This window comes from Anarrhichthys ocellatus, unplaced genomic scaffold (assembly GCF_004355925.1).
Source record: "Anarrhichthys ocellatus isolate YVR2014 unplaced genomic scaffold, GSC_Weel_1.0 scaffold10, whole genome shotgun sequence".
NCBI lineage: Eukaryota > Metazoa > Chordata > Actinopteri > Perciformes > Anarhichadidae > Anarrhichthys > Anarrhichthys ocellatus.
In genome coordinates this window covers 5,920,677-5,947,027 of record NW_022280040.1, presented here as the reverse complement: position 1 = coordinate 5,947,027, position 26,351 = coordinate 5,920,677, and the positions used below count along the sequence as shown (strand labels likewise).

General features: G+C 43.4%; 1 protein-coding gene across 4 annotated transcripts; it reads right to left on the bottom strand.

The window, feature by feature from the left end:
• Positions 1 to 1,604: 1,604 nt before the first annotated feature.
• rbm33a (RNA binding motif protein 33a) lies at positions 1,605 to 24,788 on the bottom strand. Of its 4 annotated transcripts, none has more exons than XM_031849984.1 (19): positions 24,609 to 24,788; positions 21,964 to 22,042; positions 21,308 to 21,356; positions 20,831 to 20,904; positions 20,369 to 20,684; positions 18,339 to 18,515; positions 18,025 to 18,193; positions 17,673 to 17,878; positions 16,035 to 16,350; positions 14,942 to 15,003; positions 12,344 to 12,473; positions 11,593 to 11,987; positions 10,745 to 11,026; positions 10,312 to 10,590; positions 9,169 to 9,966; positions 6,715 to 6,900; positions 5,671 to 5,850; positions 5,073 to 5,161; positions 1,605 to 4,888 (listed from the first exon to the last, which is right to left on the bottom strand). In XM_031849984.1, the coding sequence occupies exons 1-19, from the start codon at positions 24,625 to 24,627 to the stop codon at positions 4,843 to 4,845; spliced, it is 3,852 nt and encodes a 1,283-aa protein (XP_031705844.1). In that variant the 5' UTR covers positions 24,628 to 24,788; the 3' UTR covers positions 1,605 to 4,842. The 4 variants fall into 4 exon arrangements, with proteins under 4 accessions (XP_031705844.1, XP_031705846.1, XP_031705845.1 ...); XM_031849986.1 differs by having other exon boundaries at positions 11,605 to 11,987; XM_031849985.1 differs by having other exon boundaries at positions 16,035 to 16,347.
• Positions 24,789 to 26,351: the final 1,563 nt, after the last annotated feature.

Here is a 26,351-nt window from a genome sequence, read left to right as displayed (position 1 = left end):
TTAGAAAAGTCACATCAGAGCGTGACTGAGACGACTCAGAAATTTTCCAACACAAAACATTTCTTCATGTTTTACAGCAAATTATGTGAACATACACGACAGGATGGATTGTCAACAAATTTTTGGTAGAAAGCTCGAAGGCGTGATTGTCGGTCAGTGTTTTGGTGCGGCGCACTGTTCCAGATGAGGAAACCACTGGAGTGTCTTTTTTTTTTCTTTTTTCTCAAAAATCCAACCAAACAATGCAAGTGAAGGAGCTGGGACGAGCTTTGGTGCAGTGAGAGCCATAAAGCGGCTTCAGAGCTACGCGTCTGCTCTGTGAACCCGGCTGTTGTCACAGAGATGGAAACCTCCATCCACTGGGCTAACAAACAGTCCAGGTAGGCCACCCTGCTCGGTACAGAAGTCTTAAGTTCATTCAACAACGGCTGCATCGAGGAAAAGATGAGCGACTGTCAAATATATATGCAGGTGGAGAGAAGAGCGATGGCGGGAGGGGGGGGGAGCGGGAATGGAAGGAAATGTGGCGAGCCAAAGGGCCAACATCTATTCAGTGAGAGGGGAAGTAAGCTCGGGTAAGATCTTCAGTCCACAGCCTGAACGCGCCACGGCTGTGAAGGAACCTGAAGTGTTAAGTGAGTGAGTTTAAGGCAGGAAAAGTGACATTAGCGGTATCGTGGCTGGAGCTGATCAATGGCTCCTCTCACCACAGTGCTGTTGGAAAAAATGAACGAGTTAACACGATTAACATGTGAGACCATGCCAACGGCTTTGAATGCTTTCGCTCAACCCGTTTGCACCTCTCATGTAATCGATACTTCTACTGTCACACTTCTGCATTATTGGTTTCATTTGTATCACAAATTAAAGCAACGGATTTAATACGTTTAAATTGAAAGCTGATTTCTGCTGGTACAAACAACGTATCCATCTGGCAGATTGTAAACTAAATAAACACGGTTTGACTAATACATGAACCAAACAAAGACAAACACTGAAGATGTACTGGATTAGATATGAGTTATATACAACATGCAGCAAACGAATCATTCTTTGTACCAGCAGGACAGAGACGCCTTCGAGAAGAAATCACTCTTCAAAACAGAAGCCAGAGGTTTCAAATGACCTGCTGGGTTTATAAAAGTTAACCTAGAATTATACATCAGAGGGACAAACTAGAAACCACCCAATTCATGTTACAGATGTTGGAGCTTTGCAATAGCAGCTAAACGCATCAACAAGCAAAAATAACACAACTTTGAGAAAAAAGTCAATAGTTGAATGTGATGGATTGCCAATTTCATTTTCATACCAACAGCTGCCTTTAAGTTGGGAGAAGCTGTAGTTATAATTGGTTTAATCATAACCCAATCTGTTGAATTGCTAAAGCATGCTAAACCGTTGGTATGGTCCTTTAACTTTGCAACAGCACCGATGACAGCGTGTGACACTCTGCTTTGTAGAAGTGGATGTGATCTGAGGGAAGAGAAAAGAACGGCGTTATTTATTTCTGCCGACTCTCAGCACCCTGGATCCCCAAAATGGACCTTTTGGAAAAAGTGTTGAGTTAGCGTTACGTAAAAAACCCAACCAGGCTAGTGTTGCACGTTTGAAACAAAGCTCAACACTAGCAGCCATAATTAAGGCTTATGCAAGCACAAGAAAGACCCATAGATATGTCAAGGATGAGTCTTTCTTAATCAAATGTTAAATACTCTACTGCAACCACATGAGGGGATGTGATTGGAAAAACATTCATGTACGAAATTCTTAAAATTAAGGTACAAAAGATTCAATATGAATCTGCTCTGTGATTACACGACCAGATGTCTTGTAGCGAGATAACTAACACCGGCACGGCCGGTACTTTTTCAAATCCACAGGATTTACTACAAACACTGAAATCAAGTGACCCACAACACGAAAGACATGAAGTACACATTGTTAGGGAACAAAAACCACTACATCATTTACACTCAAAACAAAAAGGAATAAAACATAAAGAAGACAGTTTAGAACATACAAAAAAAGAAAACCACGGAACCTCGTGTTTTACATGAAGAAAGGAGGAATTTTTAGGAGTTTAGAGACTTTTAAAGGCGGCCAGACTGTCCCAACACTTCAAGCGTGTTGAGCGTCTAGAGACCTTTACTGGCAAGAATTACCAATGTGCATTTTAAAACTTTAAAAAAAAGGATCGTCACTCCTTTCAATCAACCGCTACTTTGAGGGAAATACCACTAAATTTCTGAATTAGATTCACACATGCAGTCAGGATTAGTGGCCACTCGGCACTTGTGAACAAACTTTTTCTGAAGACTTAAAACCAGAGAACCAAGAACTTCATCTGTGATGTCATCCAGATGCACAGCCAGGAGTTTATGTACTAACAGAGAATGTATGAACGTCTTCATGTTACAATTTGATCTTTGCATAAATCAAATCCAGTGAAATAGTTTAAATATTTACTCAGCCTATTGCTTTACCTCTAGCATGTCAGGGCTGTAGGCAGCCGAACATTCGTATGACATCACAGTCAAATGGGCGGGACAAACATTCTTGCGTTTCTGGAGATGAAGGAAATAATTTCAATGGCAAAATTCAGTGGCATCACCCTAAATCTATATAAAAGGTAGTATGTCTTGCCATACAAGGTGTTTAAGAGGTTTTTTGAAGTGTGTGTGATATGTTACCCCGGACCTTACAGAATACCTCAAATGAATAAAAACGCAGGACAAATAAGAAGGATTATTCATCGTAAAGGCAACAGAAAGATGGACATCACACACAACCACACATCTTTGGGCTAAAGTTCAACCGGCTTCACATACCCGCATGTTCACGGTATATTGGCCATGTTTTTATTTTCCCTTACACTTTTTGTCAAGTATCTTATAAACAGAAATGTGGTCCAGTCATCCTTCATTTTGAATCCAAATCAGAAACAAAACTCGAGTAAAATGATTTATGTCTGGACACATCAGTATATCCTTACATGTAAAAATGTTTAAACGTGATACAAACGCAAGTAAAGAGTATCTTTTAAAAGAAACAAAAATCAACAGGATGAATACTGGGAGAAAGTTGTGGTCTACTTATGTACACGATCACTACGTAGATAATGGTTGCCCCCTCGGCTTCCTGCGAGCGACGTACGCGACGTTCACCTCTGATCTTAAATGATCAGTAAACACGGGTAACTAATGTCTTAAAAAGTTTTTGTTTAACAAACTTTACACCCGGAATAGACAAAGAAATTGTGCGATGAAGAAAAAATTGATGGAATAAGTAAGTGAGCCTTAGTCGCTATATATCTAGTCTAATAATGATGTCATGAGAGCCAGACCAGGAAGTTATTTAGAAAATTCAAGGATTTCAGTGAAGTTCAGAGAAAAGGCGAATGCGTTAGCGATTGTACGACTGTTACTTAAAATGTGTCGTGAAGAAATGCTTCTTTAGGTCGGGTGATAAAGGATGGCTTTGTTAAAATGAGGGAGATTACATTTCCGGGCAGAAGTAATCTGGTGAGTTACTGTTCTGCTCCACTGACGGACATCTCTGTCATCAGCTCAAACCGTTCCCCCCACACACACACACACACACACACACACACACACACACACACACACACAGCCATGCAGCTCAGTGATTGGGCACCGATCATCAACAGACAGTCACGCAGATCTGGATCAATTATAACGGAACGGAGGAAACGGCTACAGAAACGGATCCTTCGGGGAATCGTCAGCAGTTCTCTCCGACGTACCGAATATATGCCGAGTAACTGACAATTCTAAAAAAAAATCTCAAATAAATCTTACATACACATTCCCTCAAAAGCACAATAAACACGAATTACAATCCTAAATCTAACTAATCCATAATCAATCAATACAACTAAAATATACATCCAAAATGCGTGAAACGTTTTTTTCCCAAATTGGACTCCAGGCAACAGTTAAAAGATGGAAGCTTTTAGAACAAGGAGCGACGCCACAATGACCAAACTGACCTGAACTAGAGATGAACACTATGTCCCAGAAGCTGAAAAGCACCACAAAATATACAAAGAGTCTCAACATCTACAACTTGTAAAAGCGCTGGTAATTTAGAAAAAAAAACGTATTTATGTAACATCCAACGCCGATTTGATCTCGGTCACTACTCTGTGATAAATACTCAACTGTCCACCTCTGTGCCTGTATGCAAGGTCTCCACTAGATGGTGCCATTCACCCAAAAACTGCATGGAGACGTCTCTACCTGAAAGCGGGATTGAGATGGAAAGAAATGAATTAGTGATGAAACACTGCCACCTACAGCAGGGGAGAAACACTGCGATGGGAAGAAGCTGGCCACAGTCTGCCACGACCATCGCCTGCACCCAACCAAACAGCAAGCGGCAAATAATAATAAAAAAAAAAGACTATGAAGTGGTTATATAAGAATTACAATGTTTAAGTGTTTTAATGACTAACTGAGGAGGGGAGCAACCATTATCCCGTGATGAGTTCTACTGAGTGTCCGTGGAAGATGCTCAAAGCATTCTTCACTAGCTTCCTTAAAGTAGGATTAACTGTCCAGTGTCTCTCCGGTGCCATTTTCACAACAATGGACAATCGGTACACAAAGTCAAAAACAAAGGCATGCTCGCAGCTAAAGTCTTTATGTTCACTGTTCCAAGTTGATAGGAGATGAATGACGCTTCCGTTCAGAGATGGCGACTGTGTGCGTGACCCCCCCCACAAAGGGCTGAAGAAGTATTCCTATGCCGAGTCGGAGCAGTGCAGGAGAGAGGCTCCCACGTTGGGAGGAAGAGGACTCCTTGTGACGGGACTCCTCATCAGTCAATCAGCGACACATCAATGTGGGACAAATCAATCATGTGCCTGCGTAGTAAGTGTGATAACAATGTTTGAGCCGTTGTCTCAGGGGGCACAGGTACTAATGAACACTTATGTCGTACAATCTGTACAGTAGCTAAATGACCACCGCAAGGTTAACAACAACAGTAGGTAATCATGTAATTGTTGCTTCTATATAGATGATAAATAAAAAGAGTATTTTGATTACCTATGGAAGCTCATTTGAAAACTTTCTGCATGCTGGGGACTGGAAAATGTGGCGACTGCTTTCCTCTGCTGGTGCATCATTTTGAACATCTGCAATAAACAGAAATAGTCAAATGCAAATGTGCCGACATCACAACGTTTTGACTTGTCAGAGTAGGAAAGGCACAGGTGTTACTAGCATCACTGATGACGGAGAACAAACATGCACGATACCAGGACGCTGAAAATCAAAGCAGCTAAATGGGATTCAGCCATCGTTAATTCATTTCACTATTTACACGAGCTTTTGCTGTGGTGACAAGTCAAAACGTCTCCTGTGAAAACGGTCTATCGAGTACAACGAGATGCTCCCTTTATCCACAAGGGGGAGTGGGGGTGGTGTAGGGAAGTGTTCTCTACCTACTCGATCACTACGACAGAGGGCGCTATGGGATCACACTATGGACAGCTCATTACTGCCCCTCTGGAGGGTGCAAGAGCTAGGTTTCATCACGAGCTACGAGCTAATTTTGCTACTCTTCATACAAACTAGATGCTTTGCGAGCAGACGTAAGAAAACATTAAAAGTGCACACGCAAGTATCAAGCTGCTGTGCCTACCTCTATGGGGCCAATGGACCGGAGAAGATTCTGCAGTTGAATGTCAGTGGTGGATGAAGAGAGGCCCTCTATGGACACAGTGCAGCGTTCGTTCTCCGTTCCTCTTTGGCTCTGTCTGGTGGCCATTGGACGACCCCGACCCGCCGGACCAGCCCCTCTACCTCGACCTGACACGACGACCTACACCACCGACGCCAGGTGTGAGAGAAATTACCCACATGTAGTAAAAGAAACCGGGTGAGGGTTTAGAGAAAGACGGCGGGCGAAAACACAGACTGAACCTCTCACAGCTTTCACAGGCATGTTGATGTTTTAATCTCGCATCCAACGATGTGAAGAGGAGATATATTTCTCAGTACACAAAGGCGCATTTAAAAAACTGAGTTTTCCTCTCGTGCCTCTCAGACACGCCGAGCTTTCACAGGATTGACTTATCATATTTCTACATAGAACATCAACGTCAGAACATGATGCATGTGGCATGGCATATCTTCATTTGAGCTCGAAAGTGAGAGGTATGTTTCTTCAGCTGCAGAGGAAGGAGGAGGAGGAGGAGGGAGAGGCTTCGAAAAGAGATAAGAGGAGGTAGAGGGAATATGTGTGTGTGTGTGTGTGTGTGTGTTGGGGGTGGGGGAGCCAAAAGGAGAGGAGCCATGCGAGCGTTATGGTGACTGCCTTACCCTGTCAGCGTCAGTGTGTATGGTAACTGTGACAGCAGCCTGGTGGTGACAGGCGTGCAGAGAGGCCAGGGGACCCGGTGTAGCCCTCTGTGTTACACTGCTCTCAGCTTGTCAATACTCCTGCACCTGGCACACTGTCCTGTCTTATTACCACTGGTGCTCGATTGGTATGTCTACTGAATGCCAGGGTAGCTAGCACCAGCGGCACGAGACAACTTTACAGGAGACATTGCAGCTTCTTTTATTTCAGAACTGCCATTATCCAACAGTCTGCTCTATTAATATACTATGTGTGTGTGAGTGTATATATACGCTTGCTGGTGTCCAAAGCACAGAAGGCGGCGTGTGACCATTTGTGACATACCCTGTTTTGCTGTGGGTTGCCCGTGACCCCTCGGCCTGCCTGTGGTGTCCCGCTTGGTGCCTGTTGTTGCTGCTGCTGCTGCCCCGACATTGTAACCTTCCGCTGCCCGGCCGGGTTGAGCGGGGTGGCCGCCCAGGTGCCTTGTTGCTGCACCGGGTCTCCGGCTGCCACTGGGCCGTTCCCACTCTGAATGGGGATGACGGAAAACACCAATTAGCAGCTCACACAAAATTCCAGCCACATCTCAATCACAATCCTATTCACATTAAGGAGCAATTGATAGGTTTTTAGTCAGGGCCGATACAGGTTATTGGTAATCCAGGAGGTCGATAACTTGCAACCAATATACATTTGCAGGATTGTGATGTTTACTGTAACCTCAGCGATATCTGCTGCTGTACGTTGGAAACACAGCTTTGAATGTCAGAGCCACAGTATCCTTAAGTGGTGTTGATAGGCACAAATACTTGTGTAATATTTATCAATTTCCTGCATTTTACTACTGTATTTTATTTCTTACACTGTTTTTATTGTTTCAATGAATGTTCTTAATTGTTTTTAAATCTCCTTTTCTTTTGCCTTATGTTTTGATGCTTTTAATGGTTTTATGTGAAGCACTTTGAATTACCTTGTTGTTGAAATGTGCTATACAAATAAACTTGCCTTGCCTTGTAATCAATCAGATATGTGCTGTGGGCCGGACATTGAGTGCAACTACAGACAGAGAGAGCATCTGAGCCAAAGTAGCTTATTTCTAATTTATCTATATTATCTGCAATCGGATAAAAGCAGAAGTATTCTTATAATCGTATAAACACTGTATATCTGTATATTCAGCATTTAGGCAAAGTGTTTGTGGACAACAGGGAGAAATGCAAGGACATACGCGGAGGTAAAAAAGTGCCAGTGTTGGCGCTGGATCCCTATCACACACGCTGTGGGGAATAAAGATCAACCCAACAAGGTGATGGTCTCATTATCAAATAAAGTCACAGCTCAACTCTGTTGACATGCGAGGGGAAGAATTGAAGGTCGTCTCTTCCCCGACTCTGCGGAGAGATGTGACAGATCAATACAGGGGAAGAAAAGAGGCGATATCTCTGACCTGTCCCCGGTTGAGAGTAAATGGATTAATCCCTCCTATAGAAATCACAGCTCCTGATTGCACCCATCAAATGCTAAGCTGCATTACACTGGAACGACAGCGGCTCGATGTGTACCCCATCCCCCTTACACCCCTCTCCTCCCCAGCTTTTGTGTATTGCGCTGCTTTGTATTATCCCTGATGAAAATATAATTTGCCTCTTATCTGTGTGCCTAAGCCATACAAATCCAAATCCTCAAAAGTGGCAACTTTCTTACACAGGTATTATGTTGCCTCTCCGTTCAGCCAAAAAAGATTAATTACAAGGGTCTTGGATTGGCATTCTTTTGTTGCCTTGCACCTGAGAGATGGGTTGATGGTAAAAAAAAAAAAAAAGCAACCGAGGGATGACAGAGGGGAAGAGAGAGAGCAAGAAAAAAAAAAAAAGAGAAGGGAGGAGATAACATTGTCAAGCGCCCGTTGACGACAGCAGAACAATGTGGAAGAGGAAGCATCAAGACAATCTTCTTTTCACTACGGCTACAGGCCTTAGCTGTTTCCGTCTCTCTCTCTCTCTCCCCACCACACATCCCACTCTCCCCTTTTTCTCCAAGATGCGGTGCATCAGATAGCTCTGCGCAGGTTTCCATTAACGCACTGACACCCAGTTATCTTCATCTGCAGCACAGCCTGCGATTTGGGCTCTGCGGCTTGATCCTCCGGGATGGAGTCGGAAAGCGGCTTATTTCAAACACTATCGCATCACACCAACGTGTCTCACCAGCGACAAGTACGAGTGTTTAACATGCATGTCTTTGTGGTTTTTCAATAAAGATTAATGTGTAATTAAGGCCACCGCAGTAACTTATCAACCGGGTATAAAATAGCCGGCAGTCGTAATTCTGGACTTGTTGGTGTTACTGTCATTCTTGTTTTACCATCTCCAAGGCCTCTATCTTTAAAATAATACTCTTCTGCCCTTAAAAGAGGATATCAACCTTTAAGAGCAGTGATGAGGTGTCCCCAACTCTTCAGATAAATGTCATACTTCTCCCTTTAATGCCTTCAGCCTGTGTCCTAAAGGTAAAATGTGCGTAAAAGGCGTTGTGTCTTAAATACCAGTTCCCAAAGCTTAAGAGGAAACTCTTAACAGATCAATTTTTACTAAAATGACACAGACATCACCTTGTCAAACCCATAGGTTAGATATCTTTTGGATTACAAAATAGACAGTGTGAGGGCAATCAGTGGCATTTCATTTCAAAACTGTCGTTTCCCCCTGTGGGTAAAATCTGCTGAAGTGGATCAAATAAATGTCGGACCAAAACACAAAAGAAGGCGTTGGATAAAATTGAAATGGGCATGCTCACCGCTCCTGAAAGTTTGACGACTCTGACTTTTTGTGGCACCTGCTGGCCTTCGAAACTAGAATTCTTGGCCCGCTGCATCACAGTTCTTTTAGCCCCAGGTTTGGGTCCTTGAGTTAGAGCCTGAGCCTGGCCAGGTCCCACAGAGGGAGTTACAGGTATGTTCTGTTGGGGGCCCTGAATGGACTGGATCTGAGCAGCAGGCCTGTTTACGTTCAGCACAGCACTGTTCCTTCGCTGCTGTTGTTGTTGTTGCAGCTGCTGCTGAATTTGTGGAGGCAGCTTCCATTGCTGGTCTGGAACTGGCCCGGGGGACTGTTGCTGCTGGGCGCCACCTTTTACCATCTGCAGGCGTGTCTTGACATTGGGACGTGGTGTAGGGATCTGAGGACTGCCGTTGGGAGGGATGGGGGTGCCTTGATTGGGATTCTTTAATGATTGATTCAATGATTGTTGTGTCCTCAGAGGAAGCTGTCTCTGCTGTTGCGGCTGTAGTTGTTGCCGTAGTTGTTGCTGCTGTAGTGGCTGTAGTTGTTGCTGCTGCTGTAGTTGTTGCTGTGGTGGTTGTGGTTGTTGCATAAGGTGTGGCGTGAGCTGATTCTGTTGTGAGGGTTGAATATGTGAAGGAGACTGGCCCTGGCTCTGAGTCTGAGCATTGAGCCTGTCCAGCAGCTCCTTCTTTCTGACGCCAGCCTGCATCTGCCGTCGCATCTCCTTTCTCTTCAGGATCTCTTCTCTCAGACGCTTCTGCTCCTCAATCTTCAGACGGTACTGCCGTGTCTCCTCATCCTCATCAGGGTCCTGTGGCACAAAGAAAGCACAAACTGACAATATGACCACCTGTCTCCACTTACTTGAAGGCGAGGCGTGAGCCACTCCGTCTAATTTGAACCATATTACTTGGGCTGACACTCAGATGTAATCAAAGGCAAAACCCAAGAGAGAAACGCAATAGTATTGATCTGGTCTTTCCAATGGAATGAGACTGCTGTCATTAACAACATGATTGGGCTTATAATTAATGGGGGTCCTTCTCAGCACACGAGTATGATTTCTGGGACACTGGGAATTTAGCAGGAAACAAATTCTCACAGTTATGGAACCATTTCAGAAGGACATTAATAAAGAACTTGTTAAGAAGCTGACCTGTGGTGCCGGGCTGGACAGTGTGCTTGGGATCTCCTTGCGAACCACCGTCCTGCCCGCTCCTCCGAGCTGCGGTTCGATCTTGGCAGCAGCTTGGCCTCTTCCTCGGCCACCGTCGGGCACCAGCTGAGTGTGCTGCCCCGGACGCATCCCCTGTGTTGCCTTGGCAACAGGCCTAATGTTGGCGGCGGGGCGGGCACTGTTCGCGTTGCCAGGTGCTACAGGGAGCTCCCGGAGGTTGCTGTTGCGCTGCTGCATTTGCTTGGAGAGAGGCACGTTCTAAAGAAAGTGCAAAATATTAAATATTTCATGTTTGTACAATCAATCTGATCTAAAAAAAATATATATATGCATTTACAGACAGTATACAGTTATTAAAATGACCCCATTTCACTGCCTTTCATCAGTTTGAGCTGATATGTTAATCTCTCACCATCCGCTGCCGGTTGGCCATGTTGCGCTGTTGGGGGTTCTGAGGGCGGGGAGTCATCTGCCTCGGGCTACCGTGTGCCTGCTGTTGATGGAAAAGATTCTGGCCGTGGTGCATCATGTGGCGAGGCTCGTTGACATTTAGATGTTGCTGCTGATGATGGGGCAACTCCTGCCTATTATGGTGCTGCTGCTGCTGCTGCTGCTGCTGCTGGTGCATGGACTGATGGGACGGCAAGGAGTCGTGATGCGAAAGCTGGGAGACAGGAGGGCCGTGCATTAAGCCCTGAAATATCAGAGAGAGAAGACAAACATGAGTAAACCAGCTGAATCAGAACTTGTTTTTTTATATTTTACAATAGTATTACTTCTTATGAACGCTAATCTATAACATTAAATCAGGCAATTCCTGCATATACAGTAATTAACCTCCAACTGGTATCCTCAAGTATCTACCAAGTACAACAATAGTGATTCAATCACTAGAGGGAGCTCTTGTCTGTGTCTCTTGACAAAGAGCCGAGGTGCCAAACATACACAAGTCTTTTTTCCTTAACGCTTCAGTAGCAGTGAATATGATAACTAGTCGAGTTTATTCATGTGTACAGTACTCTTGTCTAGTCATTGCTCTTGCCACATCAATTTTAATAATCTAGACAAAAATTCATACATTCATGGCAGACAAAGCATGTGAATTGTTTGCCAGGCTACAAGAATTTTCACAGGTAAGAGAGGATGCTACAAAAAACATTATGATACGCAGATAAAATGTACATATTAAGCAAGCACAAAATTGTTGTACAACAAACAGACACAACCAGACAGACAGCTATTGGCTTAAAAATCACTTACTCTTTGTCGTACCTGCATCCCAAACTGGATTTGTGGAGGGAGGAAAAGGTTCCCCTGCTGGCCAAACGGCTGACGAGGGCCCATGAAGGGTCTGGGCTGGTTGGGGGGGCCACCTTGTTGATTCAACCCGACCATCCCCTGATGACCTTGGTGGGGAGGGAGGTTTGTTCTTGGGGGTTCTCTCGGAAAAATCCCCAGCGAACCCTGGCCCGGCTGGTTGAAGGCTGGTCCTGGTGGGCCGAAGCCCATGTGGCCCTGGCCAGGCAGCTGCTGCTGCTGCTGCTGCTGCTGCTGGTGCTGCTGGTGATGGAGGTTGTGGCTGCTGTTCATCAGAGGGCTGGGGCCCTGGTGATCAAACATGTGCTGTCCTGGAAACCGTGTTGACTCTGTGCGCTCTGTGCCCCGCAGAAGGAAGACCGAGCAACAACACAACAGAGACGTCAGGCTATTTTTTGCATTGTGAGCCAATTTCAATACATCAGTAATACTCCCCTCTCCAGATGTATAGTCTCATGGCAAGGGAAATGAAAACAGACAACTCTATAAATCTGAAATATAGGTGTTTAATGCAGCTTCCAGGGCTCATTCAGATGTATATATACACATGCATTTAACATGAGTGCTGCTGATAGGGAAGCACCAAAAGGCAAGCAGCATACCCTGTAGGTATACCGCCAGAGGTGATGTCGAATAGGATTAAATATGCCAAGAGAGCTTTGCAGCCCTCGTCCAAGGTGGGTGTGAGACTCACCTCCCATAAAGAGCGGCTCTCTGTCTTGGGGTCCTTGAGGTGGCTGGTTCCTAAAGGGCTCCATGTGATGAGGGGGCCGCTGGGGCTGAACAAAATTACCAGTCATGTGCTGCTGGAAGTCTCCCGGTCCCTGGGAAAACACAAAACTCATGAATTATACTGGGAACTCAATAATCACAAACAAATTAAACTAATGAAAAATGGGAATTTGGTGTAGAGTATTGCAATCGAACAGGGAGTGCTTGTAATTGAAAGGCGAGGGTCATTAAAAAGATGCAGAATCTTGAGTTGTGAACATCAATATGCATGGCAATATTGAAGAAACCCTTCAGCTGGAATTTGAGAGCAAACCCACATTAAAGCTACTTGGGGCTTTGTTCCTTTAAACCTTTAAAAGCCCATCTGTAACAAGGAACGGGCATTTTCAGGAAGGGATAAGTGCCCTCACCTTTGTCTCAACCACTTCGTATGTTCGACAGCTTTCCACTCATTGCATGCACATTACTCCCCATCTATCTCCCAAGGAAAACTAGATAACAACCCTTTAATCCCTCCTTGGAATTCGAATCCCCTCATAACTGTCTCCTTTATTCTTTTAAACATCCATCTCTGTTGAAAATTTAACCTGCTATTCAACACGTGGCACTTCCACAAATGGGCTGCCTGCCTCCTCCAAGCGTATTGTAAATTACTTAAGATGCTATCAAGGCTTAATCCATCTTTATTCCACTGCTGCGTGGCGGTATTTAGAGGAGAGAGGTGTTAGAAAGCTAGAAGGCCAGAGTTCCACAAACTTGCTTAACAGAAAGTTAATCATAGGGGCTTTACAAAGACAGGGGATCACAATGAGGGGGCAATCATACTGTTCTGAAAGGTCAGGCAGGCAGGTTTGCACAATGAGGACTCCGGTGTCCATATAATACCTCTCAAATAACACTGCTCATCCTCTCGCTTTTAATCCGTGATAAACAGGCTGCTGGCCGCTCAATATGCAACTGGCGCGAGATTAACAAGGACACGTATAATGGAGAGGGGTCAAACGTCTAAGTATTTAATAAAGAATGGACATTTGAGTTAAAGGGGATGTTTTGTTTCTAGTGTTCATGCATTGAAGCAGATTCTTTGTTTTGAGGATATGGTCCTGAGAGAGTTACGGAGCTGTGACTGCCAACACTTACCATCAAGGAAGAATTTAATTATCAACACGCGCAAAAAGAAAGGACCTCAATATGTATATATCAATACGTTATAACTACTAGAAATTAGGCTGGTGGTGTCTTCATTTTGTGGTTAAGATGAATGTCATTATCTAAACAGATTAATTATTCAAATACCTTTAATTGGCGCAGAGATTAATATTTCAAAACCGGTCTCCACCCGCAAAAATGTAATGCCGTAATACTAGAGGCTATGACCCCCCCCCCCCCCACCCGTTCGCCCTGTCTTTTAACAATTAAATTTGATGGGATGATAATGTATGATAATCATGAGTAATCAGGTGCCCAGTGGTAAATGGAATGTTGCCGGCTGGTATGTCACCTGCATTTCAAATTGTGTCCTTGGCAGCAGCAGCCTGAACGCGATTGACAGCTGGGGAATCCAACACTATGCTGTTCATCGGTCTATCCAACCTCACCTTCTACCGTTTGATCAGAGGCTAAACAGCTCGCTGCTCCTGTGCTATCAATATCTAGGACGATCACAGACCGCAGGGAACAGAAATGGCAAGATACTGACATTGAAGGTTGGGGAAAGAGGTAAATAAAAACAGTTTTTGTAAAAGCCTGGCTTATTTGGCAACAAGGTTGTAAATCCAAATGAATGCAATTGGATGCAGCTATTTTCCAATGACTAATTTGCATAAATCCATATAAAATGCAATTTCCAAGAAGATGTCAGTCGGCAGCAGCGCCACCTGATGCCTTGGCATCATTAACCAGAAGGACGGAGTAACTTAGGGCACTTTGGCTGACTTGCTATCGAGCCACTTCCCTCAATACAATAATTACTTGTAAGGCATTTCCGTCATCCCTTGGATGGGTTCTTTGTGGGTGAAATAAAAGGACCTTTTCTTACAGGAAATCACTGACTTAAGATCCCTTTTCTCTGACGTGAAATTCAGCCTTCGGAATATATGTTGCAAAAAAGGCAAGAGGCTCACCCCGGCCCCATCAAACCACCAACCAGGATGTTTCATTAATTCAAATACCGTTCAAAAAAGGTCTCCGTGCCTTTGGGACACAAACTTATGGAAAGTGAATTTTAACTGGCGGTACATCCCGGTTTCACAATTCCATTATGTGCCAAGCTTGCTCGTCTGAGCCCCAGCACATCCATGAAGAGTAGCTAACTTAAGTCCCGCCACTGCAGCCTCGACCTCCAAAAGTCCACCGCCTAAAGCCCCTATCACGCATTTCCAGTTGTGCAGTCGGACTCGTATCTGTGTTTACAGATTCGCTGTAACAGTATTTGGCCAGGGCAGGGCGGTCTAATTGCCGTAATGATATTGCCCTCACAAAAATAAAAAGGGACGCTAGCCGTGTGTAGAGGTAGAGAAAAGTGAGGCGAACGGGAGGGAGAGGAGCAGCTGCTACTCACAGGGAACCTCTGAGGACCCACAGCAGGTCTGGGCTGGCTCTGAGCAGGAGGCATCAAGGGCACTGCAATGAGAGAGAAAGGGAGCAAGAGAAAGGGGGTGGATGGAGGAGGGGGAGAAAAAAGGAAAATGAAGGGCAGTAGGCAAAGAGAGGGTGGTGGGGATAGTAGAAAGGGAGGAGCCCATTAGACATCTCCATGCTTAAGGCTGTTACACTGACATACATGTTAAAATGTCTATCAAGACGTGCTCTTCACATCTTTACACAGCTAAGCACAGACCAGGGAGCTCAAGGAAATATCAAATACACGAGGATAATTTGCCCCAAAAAAATTTAAGTGGGGAAGACATTTGCCATTTGACAAAATTTGGCAAATTATGATTCAATAATCGACAGATTAATCGATAATGAAAATAATTGTTAGTTGAACTGGATTTTCATATTGCTGATGTACTGCTTAAAAATAAGGGTTAATGTAATTCTATGTCAACATCTACCCCCGGAAAACATTCAATATGAAGCCATCACTTAAACGAATATATAAATAAATAAAGATACACAGACGTATATACAAACACATACACACACACACTGGATCATAACCACAGGCAATCCCTGATTTTCCAGAACACGTCTTTCCTCTCAGGAGCAGGAGCAAAACCAACCCCCCACCCACCCACCCCCACCCACACACCCACGTACGTGCTTTACTAACAAAATTTCAATCTTGGCCTGGACAGACAGGCCAGATAAACCCATCTCAGGGAATGAAATGGTGATGCCGCCAGAAGAGAAATGGAGGATAAACCCATTACTGGCTGAGAGAGCTATTCACTTGTCATTCAACCAAACAACTAAATGACATTCTAATCCAGACACCTTTCAGGACAGTGTACGGATGACTGCCAGCCATAGCATGCACCTCAGCTGAGCACCATGCAGATGAACCAGGGCTGCCAAAGTTTGGATGAAATGGAAATTAGATGATGAATCTACATTAAATATAAATGATAAAAAAAAATCTCCTGTGATGAGGGAAAGTGAAACAAAAACAGTCTCATGAAAAGCACTTGGGTTCGAGTGGATTAGCCTACCTTGTACAGAGGATGACGTGGGCCCTCTGAAATGGGGGTTGATGTGGATGTTTTTGGACTGCGGAGGCTGCTGCTGGTGATGCTGGGGGAAGTTGGGCGGCGGGGAGCTCATCATTCGTGGTGGCGGTTCCATCTGGGGCCGTAACGGAGGGGAGCGGTGCGCCATGTGCGGGGGGATGAGGGGCTGAAGGGGCTGCTGGGCCAGCGGGCGCCCGTGGTCTTGGAACGGAGGAGGTCCTCTTGGACGTGAAGGGTGGTGCTGCTGCTGGGAGTGCAGTTGCTGCTGATGAGGAAGAGGCATTCGGGAGGATGGCTGCTAATTGGAAAGAGATGGGGAAACGAAGAGGAGGGAAAACCAAAACAACCTGTCAAAACACATCTATTTCTGGGGAGACTCCGACATCACTGCTTGCAGCCATGTGATGACACACCAACAAGTCAATTCACAAGCAACATTGAAGATGGTATCCTAAAAGAAATTAATGCTGGGCCCCTCTGAAAATTGAAAAGCACGTGTTCTTATGGTGGGATCACTATATATATATATATATATATATATATATATATATATATATTAACGCTACAGCCATTAAGAAGTAAAAATCACCCGTCTGCTCGCACCAAAGTATATCAACCAGGGATTCACCAACTGATTAATGAGCAATAACTACATCGTAAAGTTTCAAAAGGGTGCTTGATAATTAGCCATTGTCGATCCATTTAAGCTACCAAACAAACACAATAAAACATGCCAGTGACCAAATTAGTCAAGTGGCTAAACACACAGTATGTTGTAAAAAGTAGGACCTCATTAACAGCAGTCAGCAGCATGTTTGTGGTGTTGGCATGTTGTCCGTCCATCATTAAATATTCATTTCCAGTGTTTTGTTTGTAATTTTACAACCTATTGTCATTGAATAATAAATAAATAAATAATGGAGAGCTGGAGTGAAACATCACGCAGCCTTGAGAACAAACCCGTTATCACAATGGTATATTGCTAATTTATCATTTATGAACACTAGTTATATTTTTGTGCACTTTTGTAAAATATAGCCTTGGTAAAATGCATAAATTCACTCAGTGATCAACGAAAAAACTACATTAAAAAATGGAAATGTGGTATCTTAAACATCACGATAACCTTCAGCACAGTTAATGTTCGTTTCAGGACTTTTTCTCTCGACTTTCAGAAGGTCTCGTATGAACTGATGAGCCGTGTAAATCACAGGATTAAATGCTTCGAGTGACATCTAATAATAAAACCCCACAAGAAACTAAATCCTGGGCAAGAACAAATTTAATTTTGTATAATACTGTCTAAATGGACTACTGCCAAATGATTTGCTGTAATCCATATATCAACATAGATACGGGGGGGGAGCAGAGCAGAGCGTTTTGACTTTGGTCATGCGCAAACAACTGCAGCTTTGGAGGTCTTAGATAGCAGCAGCGAACAAAAACACCAAGCCTTGTGGTGACTGTGATGAATACAAGAAGTAAAGAGTCACGCATTCTCAAGTCATCTTATCCAGTGAAGCTCTTATGCTCCCTTTAGCTACTCCTCAGGAGGGGTGCGATGCTTTACTCAGTGTAGCCCAAACTATTATCCCTTTAAAAGTGTTCAGGTTGGTTTACCTGCATGCCCATGTTTCCCATCAGGGGGATCCTGTGGTCAATCATTCTTCCTCGGTTTCCTCCTCTGAAGTCGACCATTCCAAAAGGTGGGAAGCCTCCTCTTCCTCTGCCTCCTCGCATGCCTCGGCCTCCATATCGATTTTGTCTCTTCTGCCGTTCTTGTTCCTCAAACTGCATCAGATCTTGCTTGGCCTTCTCTGACAGTTCTAATGAGCGGTGGAACAGGGAAAAACAGAGAACTTGTACTACGCTGTGTGGAAATAACTTGAAGTCCATAGTAATGTAAAGCTATTACAGCGTGGAGCAAAGATTTAACATCAGAAAATATGAGTTTTCAGGATAAATATTGTACCGAGTGTTTCAGGGATACTCCTCCTGTTGCTGCCTGCATCAGCCAACCGCACAACAGCACCGTCCTTCCTCTCAGATTTAAACCGTATGCGACCAGACTCTTCATCTTCCTCATCCTCCTCGTCCGATTCCTCCTGTGTTTCTTCTTCAGGCACAGTTTCATTTTCAACCTGAGGATATTGTCAGAGGTTGGGAAACAAAAGTCACAATCAGTTACGATGTTTAACTTCACGATGGTTTGCAGTGCATCACAAAATCTGCTCTGAAGTGGAAATAATAAAAGTGTATGGTGTTACAAGGAGGGTGTCAGCATACCTCATCTGTGTCAATGACCCGAGAGCCTTCGGCTGCGTCTTCCTCCTCCTCCTCCTGCTCCTCCTCCTGCTGCTGTTGCTGCTCTTCTCCCCCTCCCGCCTCCTGCTCCTCGGGGATCTCCTCCCGTTGGACTCTATGTTCACCCAGTCGCTCATCATAGTTTTGATATTCATCATCCTTTAAAGACCACAAAGATAACACGTATCGATTAGTTAAAGTGGTAACAGGGCTTCGATAAGGATCAGCAATGGCCGACTATGTTCCAGCCAATGCTGGAAAACAATCTCTTAGTGTGTCTGTTGAAATTGAAAACATCCAATTCTGCTACGTGATGCTGTTACAATGTACGGCAAATATATATATGCATTAGGGACACGTGGATTGAGTTCAACTGACATTTTATGAAATAAGGATGTACACATTTTTTATCTAATTTGATTTGCTAAAATAAATGTGTGCTTAATGACGATATACTTGTGACAACAGATAGATATTTCAGTGAAAAATGTCAAAATCATATATAGCATGAAGGCAAACAAATGTTATGGAGAGGATTTTGGGGAGACACCATGTAAACCCCCCTCCCAGCCCAAATTACCATAACAGTGGGAGCAAGGCTTCATTACTATTCCTGGCAGCATTTGAAATTCAATGAGATGTAAATGTTTGACATGATATACAGAAATGCAGGCACGGATAAAAGCACTGCTTCCCAGTTCAATGATGGTGAAAATATCATTGACTGACTCCTTGCAAATCGCTGTTATTGGCCGCACGATAAGTTCATGAATACCGGCCGAAAACATCCTGCAGACAAACATTCTGAGAGATGACAAATCTTTTTTTTTTTTTTACTATTCCATAAGAACATTTCAGTTCATGACGAAATCATATCATATAATCCTAAATACACGGTCATTCCAGCAAACTAACAATGTCATACTTGTGGTATAGGAGCTGCTAGTCATTCTATCTGCATAACACCCTCTAACAAAATAGCTAAATAAGGTCAAACTGTAGGTCACACCATGGTGTTTGGTGTTGCGCTCCATTAACCTGCCAAACAGCAGCACATATTAATGCACAAAAAGACAAAAAAAAAACACTTTCGGCACACCAGACGAATGGACAGGCTGCCCCGAGGGAACACAACAGCTTAATCCTTTAAACTGCTCCACATAGGACTAACTGAATACCGAGCAAAAAGTCAAGGCCAGGCAGTTTAGTGACCTTGTAAACCGTTATTACGCATAATACAAATACACATCTACACCTGAAGACATTTCACAAAACACAAAATAGGCATCCACTTGTGTCAGTTAGAAGGTCACCATCTTATCTTTGTTTGAAAAAAAAAAGGAGGTGGGCCAATATATCTCTGTCAGGTGCCAAACACCATCACGCCTTGGTAAATGGACCATAACGGACATTTGCACATGGATCTGGTCTTATCTTTGATCCTCTTAGTTCTGGCTAAGAGGGAAGGGAAACGAATAAAAGGGAAAATCGCATCAATCATTAGAAAACTGTATGGTGTGTCCTCAGGAAGGTCAATAATCTTTTCACCTGCATGAGACTTTATCAGATCCAGTCTAAAGCCCGAGATAAAAGCCCCCACATTAACCTCCGCCGATTGGCAGCACATCTCGCCAACACAAAGCAGCTTCTTACTCCCTCAAAGATACAGGCCCCAAGGTCACAATGGCACACGGATTTGGAGGCGACAGCAGAGCATTACCTCATGCCAAACAAGCTGTCAACACAAACTTTGTCAGCAAGATGGAGAAATTAACTGGCAGGAAGTGATAATGAATCTAATCCTCTCCTGCCCAAAAACGCCAACCAACATCTCCTTCTCCTGAATAGATTTTCAATCCTGACTGTCCCCTCACCGAGACAAGAAAACTGATATCATCTCTTGGGAACAATGGAGTTGGACAGAAAAGGGAGGGCAGGCTGTGTGTGTGTGTGTGTGTGTGTGTGTGCATCTGCAGGCTTTTACATGCAAGTAAGCAAATGTGAGAACTCACTTGAAATTCACCATCTATGGGCTCATTGATTTGGATGTCTAGCACTTCGTCTTGGTAGCCATCGTCACCCTCCGCTACCTCTCCGGTGTAATCCATTTGGTTTTCGGGCATCTCTGTGTTGTTGTCTTGGCTGTATTCTTGTGTGTACTCTTCTTCCCCCCCATGCTGGTACCCCCCCACCTCTACATCCCCTTCTTCACAGCCCTCTGCACCCAGGTTCACAACGTCATCTGTGTAGTCTGCTGCCTGCGAGTTGTCCGGCTGGCCATAGGGTGCGCCCAAGCGGTAGGAGGCATTGAGGGTTATATCCTGACCACTGAAAACAAACAAATATTGGGACTTTGTAGAAAACTGAAATGAAGAACGGTGGTAAAATGTGCAAGATTTGGATCTTGACTTTGCCAGCTTTATAACTGAAAACACAAAAAAATAAACACATGACACTTGTCATCATTAGCTTACCTTATATTTACATCTTCATTGTCACTTTGTAAAAGGTCATCATTCAGCTCTTCGTCAGACACTTCTGAAGGATTCTGAAACAAAAATAATGGAACATTATGGTGTGCTTTAAAATACTAGTTGTGTGTGTTTGTTCATGTGTGAGGCGTGGGGGCAGGGGACCACCTCCAACCCCAAAGGATGCTCTATTCCCATGTGGTGAAGGCAATCTGGGCAGGTCAACACAGTTCTTTTTTGTCCACTGTACTTCCTCCTGCTTCACATCAACAGTTCCCCCTGTGGAGGAGCCACCTGCTTCAAGTCAACTGTTCACTACTATTTTCTAAATGTTCTACCAACACCAACACCCAATGTTTTGGGTATTATTTTCCATTTCCTGCTTGTAAGCAGAGAAACCCTACTGACAAGCCAAGTGTTTTATTGGCACCAAGGATAAAATCTAAGTAAACAAAACAGTGAGAGTTTGTATTATCTTACCTTTTTAACTGACAGCCAATCGTCCTGCAACAACTCTTCTTCCAAATCACTTTGAGAGAGAAACAACATCCAATAACAGGTTAGCTGAGTCAGATAATTGGGCAATTTATAATCTATTTATAAATAACGTCATTGTGCAATGTCAACGAGCATAACACATTTGAAAATATATTCGAATACTAAAAAAACAGGTATTTGAATATATTAATTTATATTAATTTGTGAAATAAAAGAAGCACAACCAAGGCTGTCTCACGCCCACTGAATGCATTATATCACGGGAGTCACATAACGTCACTTTAATTAATTTAAATTGAAATGTGAACATTAGTTCAAGCTGAACGAGGAATAATGCAACACCCATGACGGCAGAGAACTCGGCCATCAGCTGTGCGCCAAAGATCAGAATGGAGACATAATAATCGCTATCTTCTGACATTTGTACTTTTTAAAACAGAAAACATGGGTTTTATATTGTGAGCCATCAGCAGGTAATCTCCAGCCAGCTGTTACCTTATTTCGTTTTTTGTGGTGAAATGAGGAGGTATCGTATAGATAACTGCTGACTACAACTTTACGAATCAGCTGTTCCTTGTCCAATTAATTTACATAACAGCATTCTTTTTGTCGAGAAATCAGAACATGAGATGATTTACCTCTCTAGATCGTCATCTTCACCTCTCCTCCTGCGTGTCCGCTCAGCACCAGGTTTGTCATATTCATCAAAGCCATAATCTGCAAAAGAAAAGCTGTTTGTTTACAGAGCAATGGATTATGCTAATAATATTACCAGCCTCGTAGGTTGATATCAGTCTGTCTTACTGGCCGGCACGACTTGAAATGTACAGAGAATATTAGAACACTTAGTTGTTGATTGAGATTGGCTTGCCTCTTATGCCAAGCTGAATCAACAACTTGTGCAGCAAGTACACGAATGCCATGTATACCAACAGCATGACAAACAGTAGAGACTGGTAAAACCATCCTTGGTGTTGCGCCACCAGTAAGATAAGCATCCGTTTCCGGTTATCAATCTAATCTTAAATACGAATGCCATCACAGCACCTGCCACACCTGCCATGCTACAGTTTGATCATCAGCTGACACAGATCAACAACAACCCATCTTCCTCATGTCTCCCATAAATTCAGTTTTAATAGGTTTTGCCAATCTTGCCACTACATAACATTTTAGAACATTGAAAAGATGGGATGAATAAATGGAACAATAACATCCGCAATCTGGGATGCACTGATTCAGAGTCCAATACTGTGCTCATGTACTTTTACTCGCACTAGTAAAACTACTCCGATACAACCTCACCCAATACCATCACAGCAACATGACGTTTACCTCTCGTCAGTTGAGCCTAAGCCGCCCAGCTGCAAAGATAACCCGAGACGCAGGTTAAATCCATAATTTATTGCCAGCTGCAGAGTACGAGCGAAACAGGCAGTACCCGTTACAGCCGTTTCAGAAGAGTTAGTAGCCACAATGAATCGTGCTTTGTCGTGGAGTTAGCCCATCGACTGTATAAAATATGGACGTAGTCTCCACGACATCACCCATAGGTTTTATGAAGAGTGGTTGTGAAGCTCAAAGTGAACGGCACTAGCCGTCACCATCTTGGCAGTTACGACATAGCGTAACTCAAAACGGGCAGAGGGGGATCCTGGGTGAAGAGGAGTCGGGCCTGACAAATGCAGCAGAGAAGACAGCTATAAGCTAGCGCCCAGGTATGGCACCCACCTGTCACTCAAAGCGACCACGCCCTCAATTATGCCTAAATTTAAGTGTAAATATAATGAATTAAGTACAGTTTTCATGAATGGGGAAATTGGATATAGAGACCAAAACCTTTTTTGTTCCAGGCTGTAAACATGTTTATTTCTGCTGTGAAGTTGGGCATCTTAATATGGGGGTCTATGGGGATTAACTCTATATTTTATCTATTACAGTCAGAATATGAGGAGCATCGTGGTATTATTAAGTACTCATATTGGAACTTGCAAATACACAATTGTAAGTACTTGTGCTTGGTCTGCAAAAAAATGGTATTAGTGCCTCCCTATCCACAATTACATAATCTACAAAGTAGCCACTGTAGCTGTCCCCCCCTTTCAGAAATGGTATGGGAAACACGTTTGGTTTGGTGTTCCTTTACAATTAGCCAGCATGCACAATACCAGGAACCTGCAACTAAAAACAAAGTCAGCTGTCATTAATTCTGCTGCTGCTGCTCCATGTCAAAATGTCTTCCATGAAAAATACATAACTGGCTGTAAGATGAGGTCGTGGATCTGGCTAAGATTTAGTTTAAAACTGTTGGTCTAACATTTCAGTCTCTGAAACTTCTTGGGTTACGCAAGTCCTGCTCAGACATAACAGGTGAAGCTATCCCATAACAGGCTACGCGATGCATCCTTCAGCTAGCTACAAAAGTGCCTTGATGTGTTCACAGGCTTAGTGCACGTATTCAACCACCCCAGGTCACCTGTATAACGTTAGACTCTGACTAAAACTGACATGCCAAGTATCTTCTGATAGCTACTGCAGCCCAATGCTAATCAAAAAACGACAAAGGGCATGTGGAATAAAACCACGGCGTAAACTGCGTCATATACGGTTGCCCCCCTCAGCAATGCTGCAGCGGCTAATGTTAGCTTGATTTGAACCCCAAATGTCTGACTTTATGGACCCATTATTCCCTATAATAACGTATTTTTTACCAACGTTAACACTTCTATAAACTGTAACGTGGCATACAGGGCGCCAAAAGTAATCTCGATCAGTCATTTAAGTGATAACGTTAAACGTGTTTTCTAGCAGCTATATTAGCGTTAAGTACAAGGCTGCTAGCGTTAGCTGAATTGCTAAACTAGCAAACGCAGCTGAAATCAACCTGAAGCCGGATATTTGGACTGAAAAAAATAAAAGCTAATGGTTAGCCCGTCACTTGGCCCTGAATTAATTTGCTTAACTCGTGTGTAATGTCATTCGGCGCAAATAACTTTGCACTCGCATATTGTCACTTATTACGCTAAGCTAAATATTGGTAATAACTTGACGCTAGCGTTCGCTTTAAGTTAGTTATTTACGTAACAACGAAACGTGTCAAATGTTTGTTCAGGTTAAAGCTACTTTAGATGTAGTTAACCGTTTTTGCGGTGCAGTATTTGCATCTACCGCCAACACGGTAATGTTTCAAACCCTGTTGACATTAGCTATCGTTAGCTACAATAACTAGCTTAGCTACATTGCTAACTTAGCATTGTTGACAAATGCCGCTGGCTCTACTCACTCTGAGCGTTGGCTGACATGGTGCAAGGCGCGTCCCGCTTAGAGTTTGACTATACAACTTGAGAGAGCATTTATCTTTGGTATTCCACCGTTTTGACGGTACAAAACGTGAGACTATCAAAGGAAACAGATTCTATGCGGCAGTGATATCCATTCACGACCAGAATAGTACAAACATGGCCGAGCTGTGATGCATTGTGGGTAGGAAACACTAGCTCCCCGGTTGGTCTGCTGCTCAAAAGTGAGGTGCTTGACAGGTAAACAAAATATACTGACTGTTATAAATCGGTCACACATCTGCCCTCCACCACTGCATGCAGTGCATTACAAGTGTTTGTTGTGTAAAATGCGTTTGTTGTACAGTAAGATATGTTATACAATTGATTCGATGTTGCTTCCATAAACACGTGCCTCATAAATAGGCTTAATTAAGTGAGAACCTGACACCAATAGACGATTTAGCCTCTTCCTGCATAGCATACATTTTAAAAAATCTAGTATAGCACAGGTAGGCTTTTTCTACACATACAGTAAATGCCTTGCACTTGCATTTTGTATGCTTCTTGTAATTCTGAGTACAGCTAAAGGCACACAATACAAGATAACAAATACAAAAATCATAAAAAGCATACTAGTTGGCTAGTTCTACTTCATTCAATTCTGTATGTATGAGGTTGGGATCATCATCATGCAGGGATGACTGGGTCAGGGCTCATAGATGAGAAATACTGTAAGTTGTTACTACAATGTGGTTTCTGCCCTGGCAGATTTTGTGTAGATTTGTGTGGAGGTGCAATGAGTTTGACACATCTGTATGGACATATCTTAACAAACTCTAACCAGTCCCACCTTTCTTTACGACTGCACCCTCCAAAATCTACACACAGACGGTAGAAGTTCAGCATCGCGTAAAACACGTAAAACACTAGCTGCTTTTGTGTCACTGATTTCAGGCCTTTTATGTCACTAATTCCAACAGCCAGACATCAACGGAAATGTGGGTATGCAATAGGTGGTGGGAGACTGGATGTACTCCAGGATGGTCCTTTTTAAAGGTCCATCTGGCCAGTTGGGAACCTCGCTCGGTTATGAAGGGCAGCTTCAGAGCACTGTCCTTATCACCCATAATTTGTATGGTTATACTGTACACTGAAACACACACACAGCTATGTTTATGCTCTGATGTCTTGTGCAACAGCAAGCACAAATAAACCAGTAGAACATCAAACAATCTGAGCTAACCCCATAAAGCAAATCAAATCAAAGTGAATAACACAAATTTTACTTTTTCAAGTATTCAACTTTGCTGTTAACATTTATACCAAATTAATTATTGTGAGCCTTTTCCAGTGGACGAGCGCTTTAATAGGAGATCAAGCCAACACCTTCAGAGATGAGCAAGACTGGACTTGGAATGGGCAAAATACAATCCAGTTGTTTTCTTCTTTTTTTACAATAATATGAAGTTATAAAAATGAATTAAAAGGAAGTAAAACACTCTCTATAGGCTCAGAGAATACCCAAAGAAGCTAAAAAACAAAAAGCCCCCAACCTCTGTTGTCGTTCCCTATTTAAACTTTCTTACTTCGAGCATCTTTAACCTCTAGATCCATATATGGTTAACAACTTTCTCATCACCAAGCTTTTGGAGGACACTTTGTACGGAACTCCTTTTATTGTATGACACTCTTGTTCTTTGAGATACCATTCAGTTGGTGACCCTCCTTTGAAGGTTTCTCTCTGG